The following is a 22,500-nucleotide window of genomic DNA, read 5'->3' on the forward strand; positions in this document are numbered from 1 at the left end:
CAGATTCGTTTTCTCTTCTTATGTCTGCGACGACGAAGCCACAACAAAACGATCTACTTCAACGAAGGAACGTGCATGCATTCTCCATGAAATCAGACAGGTCACTGAGTACTGACTTGATGCAGTTGGTGTAAACGGAGATGAGTCAAAATGAATCGCATCAAATGATACTCTTGACTTGACATGACACGACTCGACTTGCTTGGTGTAAACTCAGCCTATGGCTTGTAATGAACCAAATCATCAGAATTAAACATGCACCTATTATTCATTTATTTATTTATTCGTTATTTGTCATCGAGAGCAACGCATCCATAAGAGACGAAGTCTCAAAACCAGGGTATCATGCAAACCCAAAAATCCAAAGTTAATCTTTCCTAGTACTCTCCTTTATTAACACTTCAGGCCAACTTACAGAAAACGTGACCTTAAGAACTCTGGTTGTGTTGAAGGTGTTGTAGACTTAGTCTAGAGCAGTGATATGCAGCGGATATTTTCATCATTTTGTTTTAGATATAAGGCCACAGCAGCTGTACCTGTGTTGTTTAGAACTATATTTCTTATGCTTTATAAGATGGCAGTGTCCATTTCCCTCTGTCTCTGTGCTTTGCTCTAGGTAACTTTAACTATTTAATCATTTATTGTCATTCAAGCACTTGATCACTAAAGTGATGTGTTTGGTGTAGGTTACAAAATTTCCCACAGGTGAAGGCTAGGGAGGGTAGCATAAATCAAAGAAAAAGTTTATAACACAAAAAAAAGAGTACTTTACATCATTAAGAAATCTCCATTTGTAAAGGAAGTGTTCTGCTGAATGGGAGAATATCAAGCAATATCTGTGGCATCCAACAAAGGGTAACACTACCATGAATTATCTAGTAAGATTGAGCTCATACGAGCTCATTATTTGTCTAGTTATTCAGAATACTTTTTCACAACTTATCATGATGGTATTAGTATTGATTCTGGGAATTTTTTTGTTTCACAGGGCCATCCAATCTAGTAGTCATTATTCCTTCTTGCAGTTATCAGTGCTGTAACATGCATGAATCTCTCTTTATTTTCCATCGCAAATTGTATAAATGAAAGTATTGATAATGTTTAAGAAGTGACCTTACCCCTCTAAGATTAAGTTCCAATTACTCCAGCCCTTCTATACATAGAAATTATGGTATGCCCCCCCCCCTCCCTACTCACAGTCTTGGGTCCCAATAGCAGGTAAGATACATTGCTCTGAATATTTTCTATTATTTGATGATTAGGTATTATGATAACTAGGGAAGAACAGATTCAAAGTATGCCCTTTGATGCTTATAATAACTGCACCTTCCATTGACAAGAATTTAACTATTTGGAATTAGATAACATTATAAACTTTCTAAAGTCACTTCTGTTGGGATGTGTTTCCTGTTCACACTAAGTATTTTAGCCCAGATGTGACAGCAGTAGTATCTCTTTTAGTTGGACATCATAATAGAAAAAGGAATCTCCCAGAAAAAAATGTGGATGTTCTGATTAGTACTTTTTTTTCCTTCTTCTTTTTGTGATTTACATTGTAGACAGCACATGTTCTAGGCCCAGTATGTAACCCAGAATAATGGCATATACATGAGTGGCTACTGCCACAATCCTCCCAAGTGATGGGTTGAAACTACTTTATAGTGCCTGTATATCATACATGCATACGTGCCATCCAGAAATAGGGTCTACCATTGTCATAACATGTATAGATACCATCCAGTGTGACTGAGTAAAAAGGCTAAAATAAAACATTTAATGGAAGTGGAATCTTAAAACTCTGAAAGAAGTATTGCTCATTTTCCCAATAGTTTAAAGTGTGGTTATCAAAAATGAATTTTAAAAAATCTTTCAAGTTGACTTTCATACTAGTGGGAATAATAAGCTTGAAAAATCACAATTACATCCCCACAATTTCATGAATATATGTTAGCCATAGACTGATAAAGACAGAGGAGATCTCAAAACCTGTTAATGTATCAAGAGTCGAGGTATCTGTCCGAGAACAGTCACGTAAAATTCTACTTTGGATTTTATTTGACTGTTCTCACAGGTAGATGTAGGGAATGTTTCATCATTACTGAAATGTTTGCTGTCTACTTTGTCAGCTAGCCAAAGTAAGGAATCATAAGCCTTCACTATCTGTCTAATCTTTTTCCTCTCAATTACCAATACCAGGCTGGAAATTTTGCTGCTCATTTCTAAAATCTTGACTTAAAAGATAAGAAATATCAGTAACAATGATAATATCTATTCACTTACTTTCATTATCTTTTGTAAGAAAAGGTCTTGGTGAGGGACTTCGACTTGGGTACATCCTGCCATTGCTTTTCAGGAAGCTACACTGGCATCCTCTCCCAAGACAGTGCCATAAGTGGTGCCAGTTTGCCATTTTCTTGTGACATTTGCTCTCTCAGGCTTTCTTCCGGAGGTATTTCCCAAATCGTTTTATCCTTCGGTGACTTTTGACATGAGTGTGTTTATTCAGATAATATTGGAAATCAGGATTCTCTCTCTCTCTCTCTCTCTCTCTCTCTCTCTCTCTCTCTCTCTCTCTCTCTCTCTCTCTCTCTCTCTCTTCTTTTTTTCTTTCTCTTTCTTTTCTTTTTCTTTTTTCTTTTTCTCACGTTTTTTTTCTGCGAGTCTTTATTTTAATCAGTGTGAGGATATAGGCTGTTGTGTTTTAGGATTGATTATATTCATGGTTTGTAATATCCTCATCATCATCTTGGTTATTGTTATTATTATTATTATTACTATTATTGTTATTGTTATTATTATTATTATTGATGATGATGATATTGTTATTATCATTATCATTGTCACTTTTGTTATCATTATTATTATCATTATTATTAGTAATAGTAATAATAGTAGTTGTAGGTTATTTGTCTGTTTTTTCTTTCTCAAGTGATCATGACATTCTGTAAATACAGATACTTTCATTAATTATATACATAATTTTTAAAGATTTTTTCTTTTTTCAGATATCTGGTCCTCAGAGCAGCTCGGTTATAGAGTTGGACTTGATAACAGAAAAACCAAAATGGAAAGACATTGTTGAAAACCACAAGGGGTATTATCATGACACAGCCAAGAGAGCATCTAGTCAAATGACTCTGGCCTACGTGACCCCTGTAAGATCTGGTGATTAATATATTTTTGATAATCATGATATAATTATGATAAAGAATTGTTTTTCTTGTGAAATTGTGTGTACAGTATAATGGTAAATGAATTATTGATACAGATTTATGATTATTATCCAAGGATAGTTAGAGAGGAGACTGTCTTGTGTATTTGTGTTTTAGTAAGGTTTGCTTATTTATTTTTAGAAGGTACGCATTGTAAAGTGATTGTATTTATCCATTGAATTTTAAAAATCACCCAAAAAATGCCTTTCAGTGGAACAACCATGGCTATGACATCGCCAAGTTCCTTGGAGGGAAATTTACTCATGTCTCTCCAGTTTGGCTGCAGCTGAAGAGGCATGCTGGCAGGAATGTTATCACAGGGGACCACGACATCGACCAGGGTTGGATCAGGGATGTGAGGAAGGCCGGCAAGAGCTGCAATGTCAAAGGTGAACAGAGATCAGTGCAAGGGCTAGTGTGACATACTTTGACCATAAATATGTAGCCACATTAGACTATTTACATGCACATGATAAGAATTTGGTTTCTTACTGATTTTTTAAATCTGTTCTCAGAATAGCCTTGTATTAATCTTATGTTTTCAAGAATTTCCATGGAATTAAACTTGTATAGGGATAATAAAGTCAAACAACCATTTCTGAATTTTTTGGTTATTCTGTTCAACAATGTAAAACCTTCATTCTTTTGGCAGTTGTTCCTAGAGTGATAATGGAAGGGTGGCATCGTGATGACTTTGAAGAGATTGTCAATTCAGAAGTCAAGCGTGGTGAAGTCGCAAATGACATTCTGGGTATTATCAAGGTAAACAAAACTAGTAAACCCTTTACATAAACCAACAAATCCTTGCACCTAGATAAAACACATATAAAAGCACTTACCTATACTTATCCATACAACCCTTGTCATACAAGGGATGTATGGATAAGGTGCACGAACAAGTCACAAACAAGATACTTGGTGTCCCTTTATATGCAGCACACTCAGCATATACAGATGCAGACCTGCTAACACAGAGACCTGCCCAGGACCCTAATACTACCACGTACATATTTGAGCAGTTAGACAGTATCGCAAAATACATCCTGCCCATATTTATTGAATAACCTGATAATAACAACTGACCATCTGCGTAATGTGAGCATCCTCTAAGGGAAAGCCTGGAGATCCCAAGGACAATAACAACCCTCTAGATATTTCTAGAGAGAATGACATTTTTGTTGGATGGTTTCATTCAGAGAGACTGAACTGCACCTAAATCACCTTCACACACAAAGGGAAGATGGTGCAGATGTATACAGACCCATTTAATCATGTGCTCATTCCCTGCACCTACAGATATTCATGTAATTGAAGAAGATTAATTTGATGAGAATAATATATATTTGATATATTTGAATGATACAGTACAATCTTTTTCTTGCAGAAGCATAATCTGGATGGCATTGTGCTCGAAGTTTGGAGTCAGATCCCCTCACAGGGAATCTTAGAGAGGTTTCCTAGGGTTGTCCGTGACATAGCCCAGAAGATTCGTAAGGCTGGTTTCGTTTTCATACTTGTCATTCCACCACCAGTCTACCAAAGGTAAGGGTCTAACACACACACACACACACACACACACACACACACACACACACACACACACACACACACACACACACACACACACACACACACACACAAACACAGGGGAGCCCCATTATTTGTTATTTCACCCTTGCCACTGACGCTTTGTATATGCATCATTCCGGATAACATGGCCATCACATCATGAAAAACTTTTACTTGAGGGCAATTGATGTGAAGATGCAGTCTTTGGAAACCAGAAGATATTGGAAATATTATATCATTTAACATTCTGGGAGAACATAGAAAGCCAGCAGTGTGTGTGTGTGTGTGTATGTATGTATGTATGCATATATGTATGTATGTATATATGTATATGTGTGTGTGTGTGTATATATATATATATATATATATATATATATATGTATATATATATATACAGTATATATATATATATATATATATATATATATATATATATATATATATATATATATATATATATATATATATATATATATATATTCTTCTTTTAAAGGTAGGTTCATGTCTGAGCCGCCGTGGTCACAGCATGATACTTAATTGTAGTTTTCATGTTGTGATGCTCTTGGAGTGAGTACGTGGTAGGGTCCCCAGTTCCTTTCCACGGAGAGTGCCGGTGGTACCTATTTAGGTAATCATTCTCTCTATTTATCCGGGCTTGGGACCAGCACTTGACTTGGGCTGGCTTGGCCATCCAGTGGCTAGGTAGGCAATCAAGGTGAAGTTCCTTGCCCAAGGGAACAACACGCCGGTCGGTGACTCGAACCCTCGAATTCAGATTGCCGTCGTGACAGTCTTGAGTCCGACGCTCTAACCATTCGGCCACCACGGCCTTGACGATCATGGGCTTCCATGATTTTTTCTTAGCAATTTAGAGCGGTGGTTTGCCATTGCCTTCCGCCCAGTGTTTTTTATCGAGTCACCATCTCTATTTACCCGGCACTGACATGAGCTATATATATATATATATATATATATATATATATATATATATATATATATATATATATATTATATATTATATTAATATATATATATATATATATATATATAATATAAATTATATAATATATATATATTATTATTATATATAATATATATATATATATATATATGTATGTATGTATAGTACTGTAAATATATATGTATATATTATATATGTGTATATATACTGTAAATATATATGTATATATACTGTAAATATATATGCATATATACTGTAAATATATATGCATATATACTGTAAATATATTTGCATATATACTGTAGTAGATATGTGTATATATATACTGTAAATATATATAAATACTGTATGCTTCAGTAAACCAATGGAAATTATGGTCCCAGTCCACATTAAAATCTTTTATAATGTATTGCTATTGGATATTGTGTATCACTTTTGTATTTTCTGGTCTATATTATTGACAAAATAATGGGAATCCCTTGTGCATACATATACATGTCCACATACATAGATATACATGTCCACATACATACACAGTACAAGAAGAAGAAAAAGAAGCCTCTCTCTCTCTCTCTCTCTCTCTCTCTCTCTCTCTCTCTCTCTCTCTCTCTCTCTCTCTCTCTCTCTCTCTCTCTCTCCTCTCTCCCTCCCTCCCTCCCTCCCTCCCTCCCTCCCTCCCTCCCTCCCTCCCCCCCTCTCCCTCCTTCCTTCTTTCCTTCCCCCGCCCTCCCTCCCTCCATGTATTTTATCAATGAAATTAATTTTTACATGTTATTACATGCATTTATGTTTTAAAAGTATGTAAGCAGCAAGTAAATTTTGTTTTAAAGTACCTAACATGTGCTGGCTTTTTTTTTTTTTTTTAAGGTATTAAAAAGATACTGATAATAATAATTGGATTTGTATTCTCAGGGGTGTAAGAGGTTCCTTCACAGAAAAGGAATTTCAGGCATTAGCTGATGATGTAGATGCATTCTCTCTCATGACCTATGACTTCTCGTCATTCCAAAATCCAGGTGGGTCCTTTATTTATTTTAGGGAAATAGTAATGGTTCACTGTTTTATTTTAGTTTTATTACATTGCTTCATAAATGTGTGATGTTTTCAGATAGTTGTGTCAACATACCAGTATTGCATGTTAGAGTGCCATGTTTCTATGATAATTATATGACTATAGGAAAAAGTGTCTCGGCAGTAAACAGTATGGAAACTTACTGTCTTTGTAAAGTTTCTTCAGTATTAAGACAAAACGCAACTTATGAGAGTTCTTATCCTCGGCTATTTATTTCAGGACCTAACAGCCCTCTATGGTGGATGCGTGATTGTGTTGAGAAATTAGTACCAGATGCTACTTCCCCTAATCGTGCAAAGGTATCAGATTTTATATGATTTGATTAGATCTATTGCTTGAACAACCTTTTTTATTTATGTGTATGAATTTCATTGCAAGTAGAACAACCAAGGCAAGTACAAGAAAACACACGAATATGCTGAAGGCCTTTTCGCATTTACTGCTTCATCAGGGCATATAGGACTAGAGATACATAGAGGTGTATATATACATGTACTGAGTGATCAGGTCACATCGGTAATTAGGTGTGCGACAACCTTGGCTGGTTCTTGGCTCCCTGTTATTGGTGTTGAAGTTGTTAGTTGAATGGATGAATGCCACTTCTACCATCTTCCTTTGTTGTAGGGGCAGGTCTTGTTTTATGATGGAGACCTGAGACCACTTAGGGAGATGGTCATTGGTGTCAGTGTGTGAACAGTGAAGGCACTCCTCTTGTCATGTTGTCGGAGGGCACTGCGGTGTTGGTTGATTCATTGTTTGTGGAGGTCATGTCTTGTCTCATCTATGTATACTTTATTGCAGCCACCACCAAGGTATGCTCTACACCTGGCTAAGAGGCTGTTGTGGTCTGACCTCTTTTCTCTTATGATATCTCCGATTTTCTTACCAGAAATGGTAGCTGTCTTCATTGTGCAGCCCAACAGGGCCTCCAGGTATTGTGTGTGTCTTGTTCTATGTGATGTCCCCTCTTGATCAGGTCATGATCTTTTCTGCCTTGCGTCGGAGGTGGGTGAGCAATGTGCAAGGGTAACGGAGGCGTTGGAAGGTGTTACTGACATGTTGCATTTCCATCTCCAGAACTTCAGGCTGCAGATTCTAAGTGCTCAGAGGAAGAAACCAATGACCACGCCTTCTTTGGTTCTATTGTTGTGGGCAGAGAAATAGTGTGTAAAATCATTTTTATTTGTGGGTTTTCTGTACACAGAGAGCACTGGGCCATCAGGTCTCCTATGGATTAAGGTGTCGAGGAAAGGAAGCTGTTCATTTATAGGTCTACAAAAGTACAATTTCTTCTTGAATAATTGTCATATCATATGTATGTACCTTTTAACCCATAATTGACGGGTAGCATTCATAGTGGCCCGGGCCTCGCTGCCGGGGGCTTATATCGTCGCCTGAGCATGCGCGACCACTCATGCCAAATACCAGCATCCCATGCCGTTTCTTCGTAATACTACGAAGATATGTTGTATTTTCAATTTTCATTATTTTTTACAGTCTCTACTTGCCAAACTTCCTGATAAATCGAGACTGAAGGGTATTTTTGTTGTTATATAGACTCCATAGTTGATCATTATTTGGTCTATAGTCCGAATAAAATAAGCAGTGTGTGGCATCATGGAGTTGAAATTGTCGGTTTGTTGCATTTTTTTTTTTGTTTGTTGCATGGTAAAAATGAGAAAGTGTTAGAACCGACTTAATCACACTTTCACTGGCAAAAAAATAATCTTTTGCCGTGATTGTAACAAAAAAAAACTCATGGCATGTCCATGCATACTCTATGGCATATGCGTACGTGCCCCAGCAGATGGTCCGGCCATGCCATGGCATGTACGTACATGTCCACCCGTCGGCAATGGGTTAATGCAACTTCCCAAACAACATTGGTGTTTAGTTTTAAATCCATTGATGACAGTATTAGAAATTTTTTGGCATCATAGACTTCTGTGGTTTCTGGCAACCGTCCTGTCGCTGGGAGCAGGAGTCCGTTGATATGTGGCACACTCTAGCATGTCGCCACATGTATAGCCGCATCTGGTAGTTCGAGCAGTTTGTTATGAAGGCAGTACATATGAGCTGGCAGTAACAGGTTAATATGAACAAAAAGAAACATAGAAAACTCGAAACTTTCAGATTTTTCTGAATAAAAAGGTCCAAGAATGACTCATATATTCTTAAGAGTCAGAAGTATGAATTATAATGAAAAAAGAATTGTATAGTTTACATGACATGTGGAAATATAAAAGACTCCATTATTCTAAAAAGAGAATTGAAGTGATTTTATTGCCATAAAAAGGGAATTCATTCTTAACCTGCTAATGACAGTTCCTTTGGAGTGCCGTTCACCCTCCTTTCCGTGGTATCTATAGCGGCAAGTGGCCACTGCCGGGGGCCCACGTGCAAGCCACACACAGCGAATGAGCAGATCAGAGCATAAGCACTGATTTTACACCCCTTTTATAGCCTTGGAAGTATATTGAAGATTTTGATTGGCAGAACAGAACATGGTGTTTGCATGCTCACAAAGCTATAATGCAATCTCAACACTTGTTGCAAGAGTTGGAAGTTTTAGTATACAGTCTAGACTCGCTAAGAATACCCTGTGTTACTGTCAATACCCTCTGCCAAGAGGGTAAATCAACATCGCAGTCAGAGCAGAAGCTCCTGTTGCTCCTTTGCCAACCCTTCCCTGAACACCAACTGTATCTCCTCCTGCAATCTGGGATTTTGATGACAACATGCCATCCCTGCTGAGGGCCCACCTCACTGCAATTGGTGGTTGTGTTGCAGTTCAGTTCTTGGTGGAGTTGACACCTCTAAAGTCCCCCACTAGCTCAGAGGTTAGACCTACTCTAAAGGCGTTCATTGACTTCTTTCTGTCCAGGATGGATAGCCTAGGCATTGACAGTGACCATGTCAAAGAGGAAGAAGACCTTCCTGTACCAAAGTTAAGGTCTAGTTGCACACACACTCAAGAGAGCCCCATTATTTTATTTCACTCTTGCCACTGATGCTTTGTATACATATCATTTCGGATGACATGGCCATAACATCATGAAAAATTTTTGCTTGAGAGGCAGGTGACGTGAAGATGCAATCATAGGGAAATTTGGCTCTGGACCGGGATGACACATACTTACTGTCCTGAGCATTTCGGTTAAAGGCCAGGGTGACAGAAATTACTTGCCACAAGTGCATAAAGCTCTTGGAGGGTAATTAATCTCATTTGGCATTTTGGAACCCAGAAGATATTGGAAATATTGTAACATTTAACATTCTGGGATAACATAGAAAGCCAGTAGTCATTGCAGCGAGTCATTAGATGAGAGCTTTCCATCTGATCACCAATGTCAACACCTTTCATGTTGTTGTTGTAATCCACTTCTGCTGAAAGCTTTTCCCCATCCATTGCAGTTGTATGGACTGTTGACAGCTTGGTGACAATATTGCTATCCTTCCACAACCCCGTTTTGCTGATGTCGTACCCAACATCACCCTTCCTCATCACACTGAGGGCCTTGGGCATAAACTTCCTGTTCAGCTAAGCTGTCCCTACCTCATTCATTCATTTTGCCTGCAACATATGAAAGAGACTGGGCGACATGTTCCAGTTGTCCACAACAACTGATATCCCAGCCCAAAGAAGCCACTAGTCTCCATCAAATGAAGCACCACTTTCATGGATAAGGGTATGGTGTCACAGTCCTGCCCAGTGTACAACTTGAAACAAGAGGAGTACCCTGTTGCCAGTCCACCAGTTATTGACCTTAAACCCAAATCTTGCCCCACAGAAGTAAATTCATGAGGTAGAATGCAATTGATTGACAGTAGTTGCAATAACTGGGGAGATCCACCGTTCCCATTATCACACAGATCCCATGGTATGCCATGAGCTCCCGCCTGGACATGGGCGTCCACTTCCCCATGTGAGGTGAGGCAACAAGAGAGCAAGCAGCCGCATACTTGTGGGAATGGAAAAAAAAAAAAGTAATACATTCTTATTTTCTAATACAAAAGATATTTCCTCAATATGAATAAAAATGGAAAGAATAATAATAACGAAACTTACCAGTTGGTCTCCTCGACAGTAAGATCAAGGAGTTTGTTGGTGAAAAAACAGCCAAAGATCCCCAAGGGTGTGTATAATATTACATCCATTGTGACCTTGACCTCAGGACTGCCTTGAAAGCTTGGGGATGCCAGACAAAGTTCCTAGTCCCTAGAGTGTTCCTCTGCTATAGCTTGGTGGCCATGCCAGAGACGGACTCATCGCTGTTGAGTGTGGTATCAACCTGCGAGACATAATCCATTTCATCCTCCATATTGGATACTTCCAAGCACAGGTCAACAGCATTCTCCACCCTACTGTGCAACCTCTCATTGCCACTCTCCTTGTAGAAGTCAAAGAAGGTGGGAGACCAAGAGGAATGGCACTGAAGCACCTTTGCAAGAGGTGCCAAAATCAATGGTTGGGGTCATCAACTTCAGTGGAGGAGGAGGAGCATCTTTAAATGCCGGCAAAACAAGGCAAAGCGAAAGCAAGTAATGAATGAGCTGCAAGCATCTCTATATATATTGGAAAATGCTCGCACTTCAACTTGATGGGGAACATGGAACCAACAGTAGCCATTGAGGTCAAAGCAACCCGACCAATCACTTGCTTATGTGACGTCATTTACTCCTACATGGAAGGATGACAGCTGTGACATCTCTTCCTTTTTATGATGACATTTCTTCATGATGTAAATCTTTGTGATGTCACTTCATCTACCTACCTGCCTGATTCTGTCTGTGTATCTGTCTACCTGCCTGGCTCTATCTATCTATTTATCTACCTGTTGAAGGGTAAAACACTCTTCCATGTTAATACTAAGGTAGAAAAACTCACATTGCAAAAACTAGATTTATTGAAAATGAGACTACAGTTTCAAAATCCACCTGGATTCCATCTTCAGGTCTGAGGAGGAAAGGGAGAGGAGGGGGTATAAAAGAGAGAGAGGAGAGGCAGCGTGGTAACACGGGGTAGATGAGGACAGATGAAAGGAAGCAAAGGTAGGGCAAGTCAGGCTGGAGGACTATGCACAGGGTGGCTGGCATAAGGGAGAAGGCAGAGGATGTGGGAAGCGGGGAGACTATCAGCAGGAGAAAAGCTGCTATTCAAGTTGAAATTAGGCAGCTACTTTATTAAGAAAGATTCCACCAGTCTGCAGACATGACTGCTAGTGGAAGGAAAGACAATTCGCGCCACTGACCAGTCCATCTGATGGTCTGTGTCCCACTGATGGCAAAAGAGGGTGTTGTTGTTAGGTCACCGGCATACAGCGCACTTATTTTGAAACAAGACGCTTAACGAGACTGGTACCTGTCTCACCAAAGTATTGCTTATCGCAGGTGGCACAAGGAACAGCATAGGTGCTCGCCTTCAATGTAGAGGGAGGACTAGTATGGACCAGGTTGCGACAGAGAGTGTTTACCTGGCAAAAGATCAGCCTGCAGTTGAGAGGGTGAAGGGGGTGACAGAGAGAGTAGATCTCCTCAGTGCTGGGCAGGCTGAGGATGGGCAGGTGATAAATCTTTAGAAGAGGAGTCGTGGTAGAAGGTACACCGTGCTCTGGATAACATGATGTCAAGAACATGACGAGGGTAACCCAGTTTGGAGAACAAGCAATGCAGGAAGTCGATCTCTCCATACAAATACTGGGGGTCACATATGCGGAGGTGGCAACACCTCTCTTTACATGCAGAGGATGGTATGAGAAGTGTATGTACATACCACTATGCATAGACTTCCTGTATATGGAGAAGTGGTCAGCAGAGCAGTGAAAAAGAAAGGGAGCTTGTTGTCAACCTCCTATTCCATCTTGAAACAGATGGAAGGAGAGAGTGTTCAGCTGCGTCAGGAAATCCGAGAACAGGGTAGGCTCATAAGGCCAGAGAGCAAAGACATCATTGACATACCTTAGCCAGACTGACTGATGAAGGGAGATGGATGGGAGAAGCTCAGACTCGAAGAATTCCATGATCAGGTTTACCAAGACGAGAGAGGGGAGAGCCCATGGCAACACCAACAGTCTGAGAATAGAAGCGACCCTCAATGGAAAAGGAATTAGACTCCACACATAGACGAATCAGCTGGAGGGAGACGAGGATCCTCTGCGGGGAGCCTCTTCTGAAGGAAAGCGAGGACGTCATCAAGCAGGACCTTGGTGAACAGGGAGTCAATATCCAAGCTCATCATGATCGCCGGCAAGACTCCACGAACACGGGAGATGAAGTCCTGAGAGTAGTGGAAGTGAGCAGGATAGAAGGTACCAAGAAGGGGAGTGAGAGACTTCGCCAAGAGGGTGTGTCACAGATCCCTGGGAGGAGATGAGGCACGGCTGGCTTATTGGTTTTAGGAAGCCCATAGAAATGAGGGAGTCGAGGGTTGATAACCTTGAACCTCTGGTTGAGATTCGCCTCTGGAAAACAGGCTACTATATCCTTCAGGCAACAGTGGAAGGTAGCAGCAATGCGATCACAGGGGTTGCTGGTCAGAGGTGCATACTGCCTCCTTGACTAGCTCTCTGCCTCCCTTAGTCTCAGCTTTTGTTTTCGTTTTCTTTTTTTATTTTGTCTTTCTCACTCTCTCATATTCCCCTACTCCCTCCATCCCTATATGATGTCAAATTAAGGTAAATAGAATTAATAAAAACTTCTTTATATGATCACATGACGTAACTTGTGGTTAAGTTTGTAATAAGAAATTAACTTGGAAATATCCATATAGACAACAGATGATACTGAGGTCCATTCATTACATCTCACACATGAGATGGCCAAGAACAATAGTGGCCCACTGATGGGATGCCCAGTAGATGGCTAAGTACAGTAGTGTCCCACTGGTAGGATGCAGATCTTTAGTGGGTTAAACTGCAAGTAGTATAATATTACACTCTTACAGGCAAGTAGAATTTTGCCCACCTGAGGTTTTTGCCTCACTACTCTATGCTGGCTTTTTAGAGGTTAATGCCACCAAACACCAATAACAATGTTCAGCTGGAGGTGATTCATTTACTCGTACTCTTTTCATGGGAGATTATATTTACTGTAATTAATCATCAGACCTTTGATAACAAGCCCTTCAGTAAATAATTCATGTAAAAATCAAATTTTCATTGTGTTTGTCCAGTTTTTATTATTCCCAATAGTCTATAGCTTGATTCAACTAAGGAGGTTTTACAAGTTTCATTTTCCTTATTTTCAGTCGCTAATATCCATGGAAAGCCTTCTAATTATGAATACTAAGAAATGTCTTTTTGCAACAGATCCTATTGGGCCTCAACTTGTACGGTCTGGACCATAGTGTTACTGGAGGTAACCATATTATTGGACATCAGTATATAGATATACTTTCAACATACAAGCCCAAGTTCCTCTATGATGGAGAATCACAAGAGCACTATTTTGAATACAAGTGAGTGTTGTCCTTTAAATGTTTATGTTGTGTGAAGCTCATTTCCTGCCTTTTCTGCTTTCGTATTTAGTGCGTAGGGGATATTCAGGTACTGTTATCACCACTCCTTTCCTTTACTCCTTTTCCTCTTCTTCATCCTCTATCATCTCCTCATCTTCATCTACCACCTCTTTCTCCTTCCCCTCCTCTGGTTCCTGTTCCCCTAACCCCATTCCCTCCTCTTCCTCCTCTGGTTCATTTTTAACCCCTTTCTCTCCCTCCTCCTCTTCTTCCTCTCCCTCATCTTTGACAGTCTCTATTTCTTTACCCTTTTTTTCTTTCCTTTATTTTGCTTCCCGATGTTTTCTTTTGCTTTCCTCTATTATGATGATTAAGTGATCTCTTATTTTGAATATGAACAAAAAGAGAAAATGTTTTTATTTTAGGGAAATATTAGCAGTAGCTTCATCTTTTGCATATTTTCTTCAATCGTTTCAGAACAACATCTGGGCGTCGGACGGTGTTCTACCCAACTCTACATTCCATCAGCAAGCGAGTTCACTTGGCACAAGAATTGGGCACAGGAATATCTCTGTGGGAAGTGGGTCAGGGGCTTGATTACTTTTATGATCTTCTCTGATTAAGGAAAAAAATGCAGGGCATGTGTTCTCCATGGTGCTGTCCTATAACCTGGACTGTGATTACTTTCTTGGGGTTGTGTGTGATTACCGGGGATGATTTATTTATTTGAATGATACATAGTTGGTTATGTAGCTTGTATAAAAAGCATTTGTTTCTTTACCTGTGATTACCACATGTTATTTGTTTTGTAGAGTTGTTCACATGGACCTGATGCATATGTGGCCTTATTGTTAGACTATATAAATCCCAGTGTTTGGACTAGTGGTTGCAGACTGTGTGACATTTATGTGTGGGTTTTAACAAAAAATAATAATAATAAATAAATAAATAAATCTATCATCAGTAATTGCAATATAATTTGGTAATATGATTTAAAGCAAATTTTAAATTTTATAATACATTCTATTTCTTGATTTGTACTTCAGTCATTGTCATTGCAAAGTTTGGTTAATTGTGTCCAACATAAGTTTTCAAAATCAGGAATTTTTCTCAGAGTAGTATGATGCTAAAGTAAAGAATGTGTAAGTAGTTGTTATCAGTGAAGAGGGAGAATGAAACAATGTAATGTCTTGTATTGGAAATGTAAACTGGGAAATAGAACATGTGTATATAATGACAATATTTTTGTATTGCTATTAGATGTGTTCATAATCTTGTTTGTGATATGGGGAATATGAACAGTGTCAGATTAAAGATAAGTTTTATAAGACCAGTGATAGAGAATTGGCCATGGTCACAAAAGATAATAGAAATGGGAATGTTGTGATGAATATTCCTCAAAACCCTGAAGGAAATAGAGGGTATAAAAGATAGCAGTGAATCTTATCCCATTCGCCCCATGTGGCATCTATTCTTGCCATGCTCTCAATGGACCCCAACACGTATGGCATCTAATCTTGCCATGGCTTCTACGAGCCCCATAACGTTTGGCACGTGTTTTTGCCATGATGACTGACTACAGACTGATTGTTTATTTTTTGTACCTAATAGATGGCTCTTCTACTAGTCTTACTTGATTGGTTGATAATTATGTGACGTATGTAATTTATGACATATGTAATTATGACGTGTAATCATGTGATTTGTTCACACTAGATTGCGTGATTCTGATGTACCTTGACCTGACTGGCTGGAAACTAGTAATTGCTTTGATTGGTGGATCAGGTCACATGGCATGACCTGATTGGTTAGTCATGTGAATAAAAGGTCAGTCAAAGGCTCATTCCAGCAGAACGATCGCAGCCATGGAAGGTATGAACTATAGTCTCTCTTACAAGTCTCGTACTAAAAGAAAAAAAACGCTAAACTTACTCAGTGTGACCTCACATATCAATACAAAGCTATTTTTGAACATCAAAGTGAAGCTATATCCACTTCTGCTTTTCTTCCTTTTCTCTTGAATGAAATTAAAAAAAAAAACATGGTTTGATCTCTCATATGGACAATGCACTACTTCTGAGTATCAAAATGATATTTGGCTTGCTGCTCTGCTTCATTTGAAAGTTTGAAAGAAATAAAATAAAAACGGCTAGGTCCATATTTTTACCTCTCGTTCAAAAACAACACTAACTTTTAGCATCAAAGTGTTGATGTCATCTGCTAATATAGACAACTTGGAAGCGATTCAGTATATCTCCTCAATACAAAGGCGAAAAGATGCCTAGAAAACACCATGAGAAAAGTGCAGGTTCTACACATTACATTTATATAAAACCCAACTTTACAACAAAATCTGTGGCCAGATTCCCGCAAAATTGATATGATGGTCTTTGTGCAGCCGCACCACGCCAGAAAAAATCCCGTTGCAGGGGCCCACGCGGCTGGCAACTATTCCCGGGAGCGGGGCTCAGCGACGAGCGAAAAATTCCGGGGCGAATGGGTTAAGAAGATGAGGAATTGTAGAGCAAGGTGGACAAGAAGGGAACCTGAGGAGGCAGGACCTAGGGAACCAAATGCCAAAGATGGCATGGAACCAAACCCTCAACTGAGAATAATTTTAAAACGATATGGATGAAAAGGTAACCTGAGGGAAGCAGATCTTGGAAAAGAGGAAGCAAAAGATGTCATCCTATCTTCCCTGCAATCAGAGAAAGTAAATATACTTACTGCTCCACAGCCCACCATACACTCCCTAAATGCTAACTGAAGTCCATAGCCATGTAGTCATGCTTTGTCCAGTGATTGTGCCTGATTTCCTCTAGGAGATATTTTTGTAGACACTAAATATACAGAACACTATTTTGTCAAGAGTTTGTTCAGTCTAAATTTCTAGACCAACTAGTACAATAGATGTTCTGAATGTTACATCACTATTATGTAGTGTAAGTAAATATTTTTCAAAGGAATAAGGGGAAATTAAACATAATAGAAATTGACTTGATCATGTTAATGTACAAGAAGGAAGTATATGTGAATGAAAAGTTTATAGATCTTTTTCCACCAATGAAAAACTGAAAGTAAAAAGGTATATTGGTTAATGATATATGATAAGTTATGATAATTTTGTTTGTATACTTTTTCTTGTTTAGAAGTAAAACATTGATTATGTGATATAAGTATACAAATAGAGCCTGAAAGTAAAGTGCATTAAACACATGGCAAAACAGTTTTATATTATTTATATTTGTGTAACAGCTCAACAATAATAAAGGGTAAAATTCTGGGTGTATTCAGGCAAGGATGGGTGTCTGGGTTCTCAAGAGGGCATGTGAAAAATTATCTGCATCATGGCATGAGGCATCACCAGTGTCTGCGACTATATACCATGACATGATAGCATGTCATTTGTTACCAGTCCAGTAATATAATTCATGTTGCACATTTATTGCAAAACATTTTATATTTAGAATTTTGTCATCAATTTCTGGTCTCCACACAATGAAGGTCATTGTAAGATTTAGTGAAACAAATTTTCTTGATCTTTAGACTTTATTGTGCAAAAAGTCTTACAACACATACTTATTTAAATTAAAGCATATCTAGTGAAATTCACACCAGCAATAAGCTAGATATAAAAATATGGATCTAGAAAAAGACTGGAAGAAGACCCGAAATCTGTCCCGTAACCTTTACATTTCTCCATGGATAAACATAAATCTTAAATGAATTATAAATGGTTTGTCCTCTCAACTTCAAAAGAACCATAATACCAAGTAAACAAAATGGATTCTCTTTAATGAATATACCAATTAGGAGAATGTTACTTACAAAGCAATTTTTGGATTTAAAATATTTTAACAATTCAGTACAGATTGTATCTTTGAAAGGAACTCTGTAAAATTATTTCAGCTGCAATCAAAAATGTATAATAACGCAGTTCAATGTAGACTTAACATTTAATGTATCTTAAATCTGAATTCAAGTACTGTCTTTTATTCCATTTTGCTCAAACACCCCAACCTCATAACACATGATGACAAAAACACTCAACACTCTACAGTCATGGTATCACCCTTCTCATTTTATAAAGGCTGGACTGACAATTGCATCACTACAGACACTTCAGAGATGTTGCATAAAAATGATATTAAAATCACTCTTAGTCTACCTGGTACAGCCAATTGTAAGCTAATACTTTTCTATGATCGTTCTCATTTATTTATTTATTTATTTTTTGGTTTTCTGATTATCAGGGATGAAATTACTTTTTCTCACATTCCCATTAACACTGCAAAGGGATACAATACAGAATTTATATAGATTTCTATTATGTGAAAGATAATTTCAATACCAAAAATAATTTCAAATTGGTAATAGATTTATAAATAACATATAAAATATAGTCTTCCCATTACTAATTCATAAACATTCAAATTATTTATCTACATAACGATCATTTAATCCAAACAGAAATTTACTTAATGCTCCCAACTTTTTATATAAGTATGGCAGGACCTAATATTACTATCTTCATTCAAAGTGCGTCAAGTTGGCCTCCCACTGACACCAAAATATTCTTTGAAAACATATCCTGATTCATGGTTTTCTAAGTACCTAAAAACATCTCCCATGTCAACATGAAACCCTCCATTCTTGACCCGGATGTTATTCTCGGAGCCAAGTTCTTCAAATGTTGGAAATCTTCGCAATTTATCAATGTCTTGACCTTTAGTGACATCGACGATTTCTCGGCTCTTGACAAGAATTTTCTGCCAGTTCCATGACCTTACCTGTTAATGAAAGAGAAAAGAAAAGATATTATTATAACATCCCTATTATGAGTAGGATAAAGGGGATTGCTTTAGAAAATTAACTGATTAGCTGAGCATAGGTTAACTGTAAGACACTATTTCACAGATCAAACATTCAACTTATCGCTAAAGCCAAGCCAGCCTGATTATTCATCACTGGTAAGTTGCACCTCTAGGCAAAGTCACCTGAACTGAGCATTAGCTTTTAAACACTGGTAAGCCATTTTCCTATCTCCATGTTGGTGTAAATGAGATGCAAGGCATGTGTACTAACAAGTCGAGTCCATTACTGCCTGTATTAGAAATCTCCCAGCATTGGAAACTCCTGTGATTTTTGGCAACCATCCTGCCATTGGGAGTCCACTACATGTGGTGGAATCTTCCCGCTCAAGACGCTATAGAGCGTCACCACACGTATAGCCATACCCAGCAAATTAAGCGCATTTTTCATGACAGCTATGCACGTGGCCCAGCAGTAATGGGCTAGTACTATCTGGCATTTTTCCTCCAATGTTAGAGACCAAAAAGTTATCCCCCCCCCCCTTCCAATTCTCACAGTATATTTCTCTCTGAGTCATCGAAAACTACTATATGCATAATCCCATCCTCTCCTCTATTCTTGGACCCTCTGCTCTCTCTTCACATAATCACTTCTTGGTGTGACTGAATTTTTCTTTGTACTTTATATACACACAAATTGCCAAAGCTAAAGAGGTTAGGATGACTATATGGCTTGCTGGTTTATATGTCTTTTATTTACTATTTACTATTTTCACTCATGCAAGAGATAACTTGAACTTTAATCCATAATTGAACTCTTCCATCATTAAAGATTGTAACAGCTGAAAAATTACTAAAAACAACAATAATATACAACTGACCTTCTGCCACCAATCATCTGTATTGCGTGACATTCCTTCTACACATATGATACCAGGTTTCCCAGGTAAGCAGAAACCTGTCAAGTCAAACTCTCTTGATAAATCCAAAATATCCTTGCGTTTTACCTGAAACAATAACAAACCATCCATTACCTTACACATTAGTGTTAATACATACTACAAAGAAGTTATCTTTTTCCCTCTTTCTTTGAAGGATAATATGCAAGGTATTCAGTGTCTTGGAAATGCTCCGTAAATGAAAATTAACCCAATGGTGCTGGGTAATCATACTCTCTACTGTGAGTTTGTTTGCACACAGATGACTACAGAAGTATTCAGCCACCAAGGAGCCAATTAGTAAGCCTCTAGGGCCAGCTGATTTCCCCCTTTCCTTTAGTTTCCAGGAAAAAAAATCTAATGCTATTAATATTAATGTTGTTGACAATATGATTATTCTAATGTTGATAACAATACTAAAAGCAATACATGTGAGCTAGATAGTTCTAATAATTGATTAGTAATAGTAACTGTAGAGCCATCTATGTGTAAAGACAAACAAACAATAAGACCGTCATAATTGCACATATTCTTGCCATCCCGACTACTTGGGTTAATGTACAGAGTTTAAATATACGTTATAAACTGAAATCTAACTTAGTACCAAACCTTGCTATATATATGATGAGAATATATCCATAATCTTGCAAATTTGGTGTCCTTTCCCTCGGACTCTGTCTCTGTGTTCAGTGGTACCTCTTCTTCAATGTTGTCAGAGAAGAAGGTTTCCCCTTTCTCCTGCAGCCAAGTTACAGCTGGACCAATTGCTAAATCACATTTTTCTAGAGATTTAATATACCTGCAAATAATAACATTTTTTTTTAAGGCAATACACTTTCAGTACATAGCAATAAATATATTGCCATTTCTTGACAAAATATTTGCAAACTGTCAAATAGCTAGGTAAATGAATTTTGATAAAAATAATATCTAATATCCCCTGAAATTATTTATGCATATACTTTACACAAAATGGAACGTAATTAACCCATTTACTGGATGGCAACTTCTCATTCCAAAATGTACTGAGCCTTTATGCCAGGTGGAAAGTATCCATGCTATGTGTGATATGAGCCTGTTCTATGTTTTGAGTGCTAAATAGTTATTTATATATAATAGCTGTTTGGCCCTGGCTATGGTCATTCAGTTACAACTCTCAAAAGTAGGCTTACGGTTTATTTTCAACTCATTTACTGAAAGATATTATCCATGGTCAAATTTGTAGTGTAGACAATACCCATGTTTCCCATGCTTCTAACTTTTACCTTGAGTGGCTTACTGCATGTAGCTATTAGTATGTAGCTAGGTGCGGCAAACTCAACTCAAAGCAAAAGCAAGTTCTGAGTTTCAAATGCACTGAGGTCACAGAAAGTGAAATTCAAAACTTAGTGATAGAGTAAAACAACTGGTAGTGCGAGTTTTGCCATCTACGTCAGTGTACAGGTCATCTGAGGTAAATACTCAGTTAAAGCAGAAATAAAGCAGATTCAAATCACTGTAATACATACATACATACATTATATATATATATATATATATATATATATATATATATATATATATATATATATATATATATATATATATATATATATATATATATATATAAAACAGTAAAATGACTTGCCACTTCTCTTGTAATACCATGACCATTGAAATTAAAGACATTTTATTCTAATAAAGTACTCTTTTAAACCCTATCCACCATAATACTTTACCATAGTGCTATAGGACCTTTGATTTTGGCACATTTATTTGTTTTAAAGCATTAATCATTAACCACCTTCCACCTAGTTCACAGTCATACCCCATTATGACAATTGCCATGTCATACTTAAAGGTTTAATGATATAAAGAGGATTTACATATGGTTACATTTATAAAAATTTTAGATATACAATATAATCCATTACATGCATGATTTTTGGGGAGGGAGTAACATGAACACACACAGAAATAACTTATACAGCAGGGGGAGATGGCTGTTGCCATGCTACTGGTCCATGCATTCCTCTTGGTCTCTAGCAATTAGCACATGCATAATTTAACTGAAAGCCTTAGACTTTTGATTTGAGGAGGGGGGAGGAAGGAGGGAGGAACAGAGAGAGAGAGAGGTGGGGGAGGAGAGAGAGAGAGGGGGGGGGGAAAAGATAGAGAAGGGAGGGGAGAAAGAGACAGAGAGAGAGGGGGAGAGAAAGAGAGAGAGAGAGAGGGAGGGAAGGAGAGAGGAAGAGAGAGGGAGGGAGGGAGGGAAGGAGAGAGGAAAAGAGGGAGAGAGGGAGGGAGAGAGAGAGAGAGAGAGAGAGAGAGAGAGAGAGAGAGAGAGAGAGAGAGAGAGAGAGAGAGAAAGTGAGAGAGAGAGAGAGAGAAAATCAAAATTGTACAATTCATACTAATCAGATATTAGTTTCCAGAAGTCCCACAGAGAAAGCTCAAAGGACCCAAGGGGATACAGAGAATACCACAGTCTAAAACCCTATA

At 38.1% G+C, this 22,500-nt stretch overlaps 3 protein-coding genes across 5 annotated transcripts in view; 1 reads left to right on the forward strand and 2 right to left on the reverse strand.

Moving 5' to 3' along the window:
* LOC119583416 (vesicle-associated membrane protein 3-like) overlaps nt 1-2,425 on the reverse strand; it is a 17,153-nt gene extending 14,728 nt beyond the window's left edge. The window contains exon 1 of the mRNA XM_037931883.1: nt 2,281-2,425. Coding sequence (XP_037787811.1) covers nt 2,281-2,410 — 130 coding nt within the window. The 5' untranslated portion in view covers nt 2,411-2,425. The remainder of the gene's footprint in view (nt 1-2,280) is intronic.
* Nucleotides 2,426-2,430: 5 nt separating this feature from the next.
* LOC119583415 (chitinase domain-containing protein 1-like) lies at nt 2,431-17,138 on the forward strand. The gene is made up of 9 exons (XM_037931882.1): nt 2,431-2,449; nt 3,006-3,155; nt 3,424-3,601; nt 3,865-3,974; nt 4,597-4,754; nt 6,655-6,758; nt 7,034-7,113; nt 14,122-14,270; nt 14,748-17,138. The coding sequence occupies exons 2-9, from the start codon at nt 3,132-3,134 to the stop codon at nt 14,887-14,889; spliced, it is 945 nt and encodes a 314-aa protein (XP_037787810.1). The 5' UTR covers nt 2,431-2,449; nt 3,006-3,131; the 3' UTR covers nt 14,890-17,138.
* A 662-nt stretch (nt 17,139-17,800) lies between these two features.
* Nucleotides 17,801-22,500, reverse strand: part of LOC119583413 (RWD domain-containing protein 2A-like) — a 12,660-nt gene continuing 7,960 nt past the window's right edge. For all 3 annotated transcript variants that reach the window (XM_037931880.1, XM_037931881.1, XM_037931879.1), the window contains exons 5-7: nt 20,629-20,818; nt 19,963-20,088; nt 17,801-19,060 (exon numbers count right to left, since the gene is read on the reverse strand). In XM_037931880.1, the coding sequence (XP_037787808.1) occupies nt 18,815-19,060; nt 19,963-20,088; nt 20,629-20,818 (562 nt within the window). In that variant the 3' untranslated portion in view covers nt 17,801-18,814. The remainder of the gene's footprint in view (nt 19,061-19,962; nt 20,089-20,628; nt 20,819-22,500) is intronic.

This window comes from Penaeus monodon, chromosome 17 (assembly GCF_015228065.2).
Source record: "Penaeus monodon isolate SGIC_2016 chromosome 17, NSTDA_Pmon_1, whole genome shotgun sequence".
NCBI lineage: Eukaryota > Metazoa > Arthropoda > Malacostraca > Decapoda > Penaeidae > Penaeus > Penaeus monodon.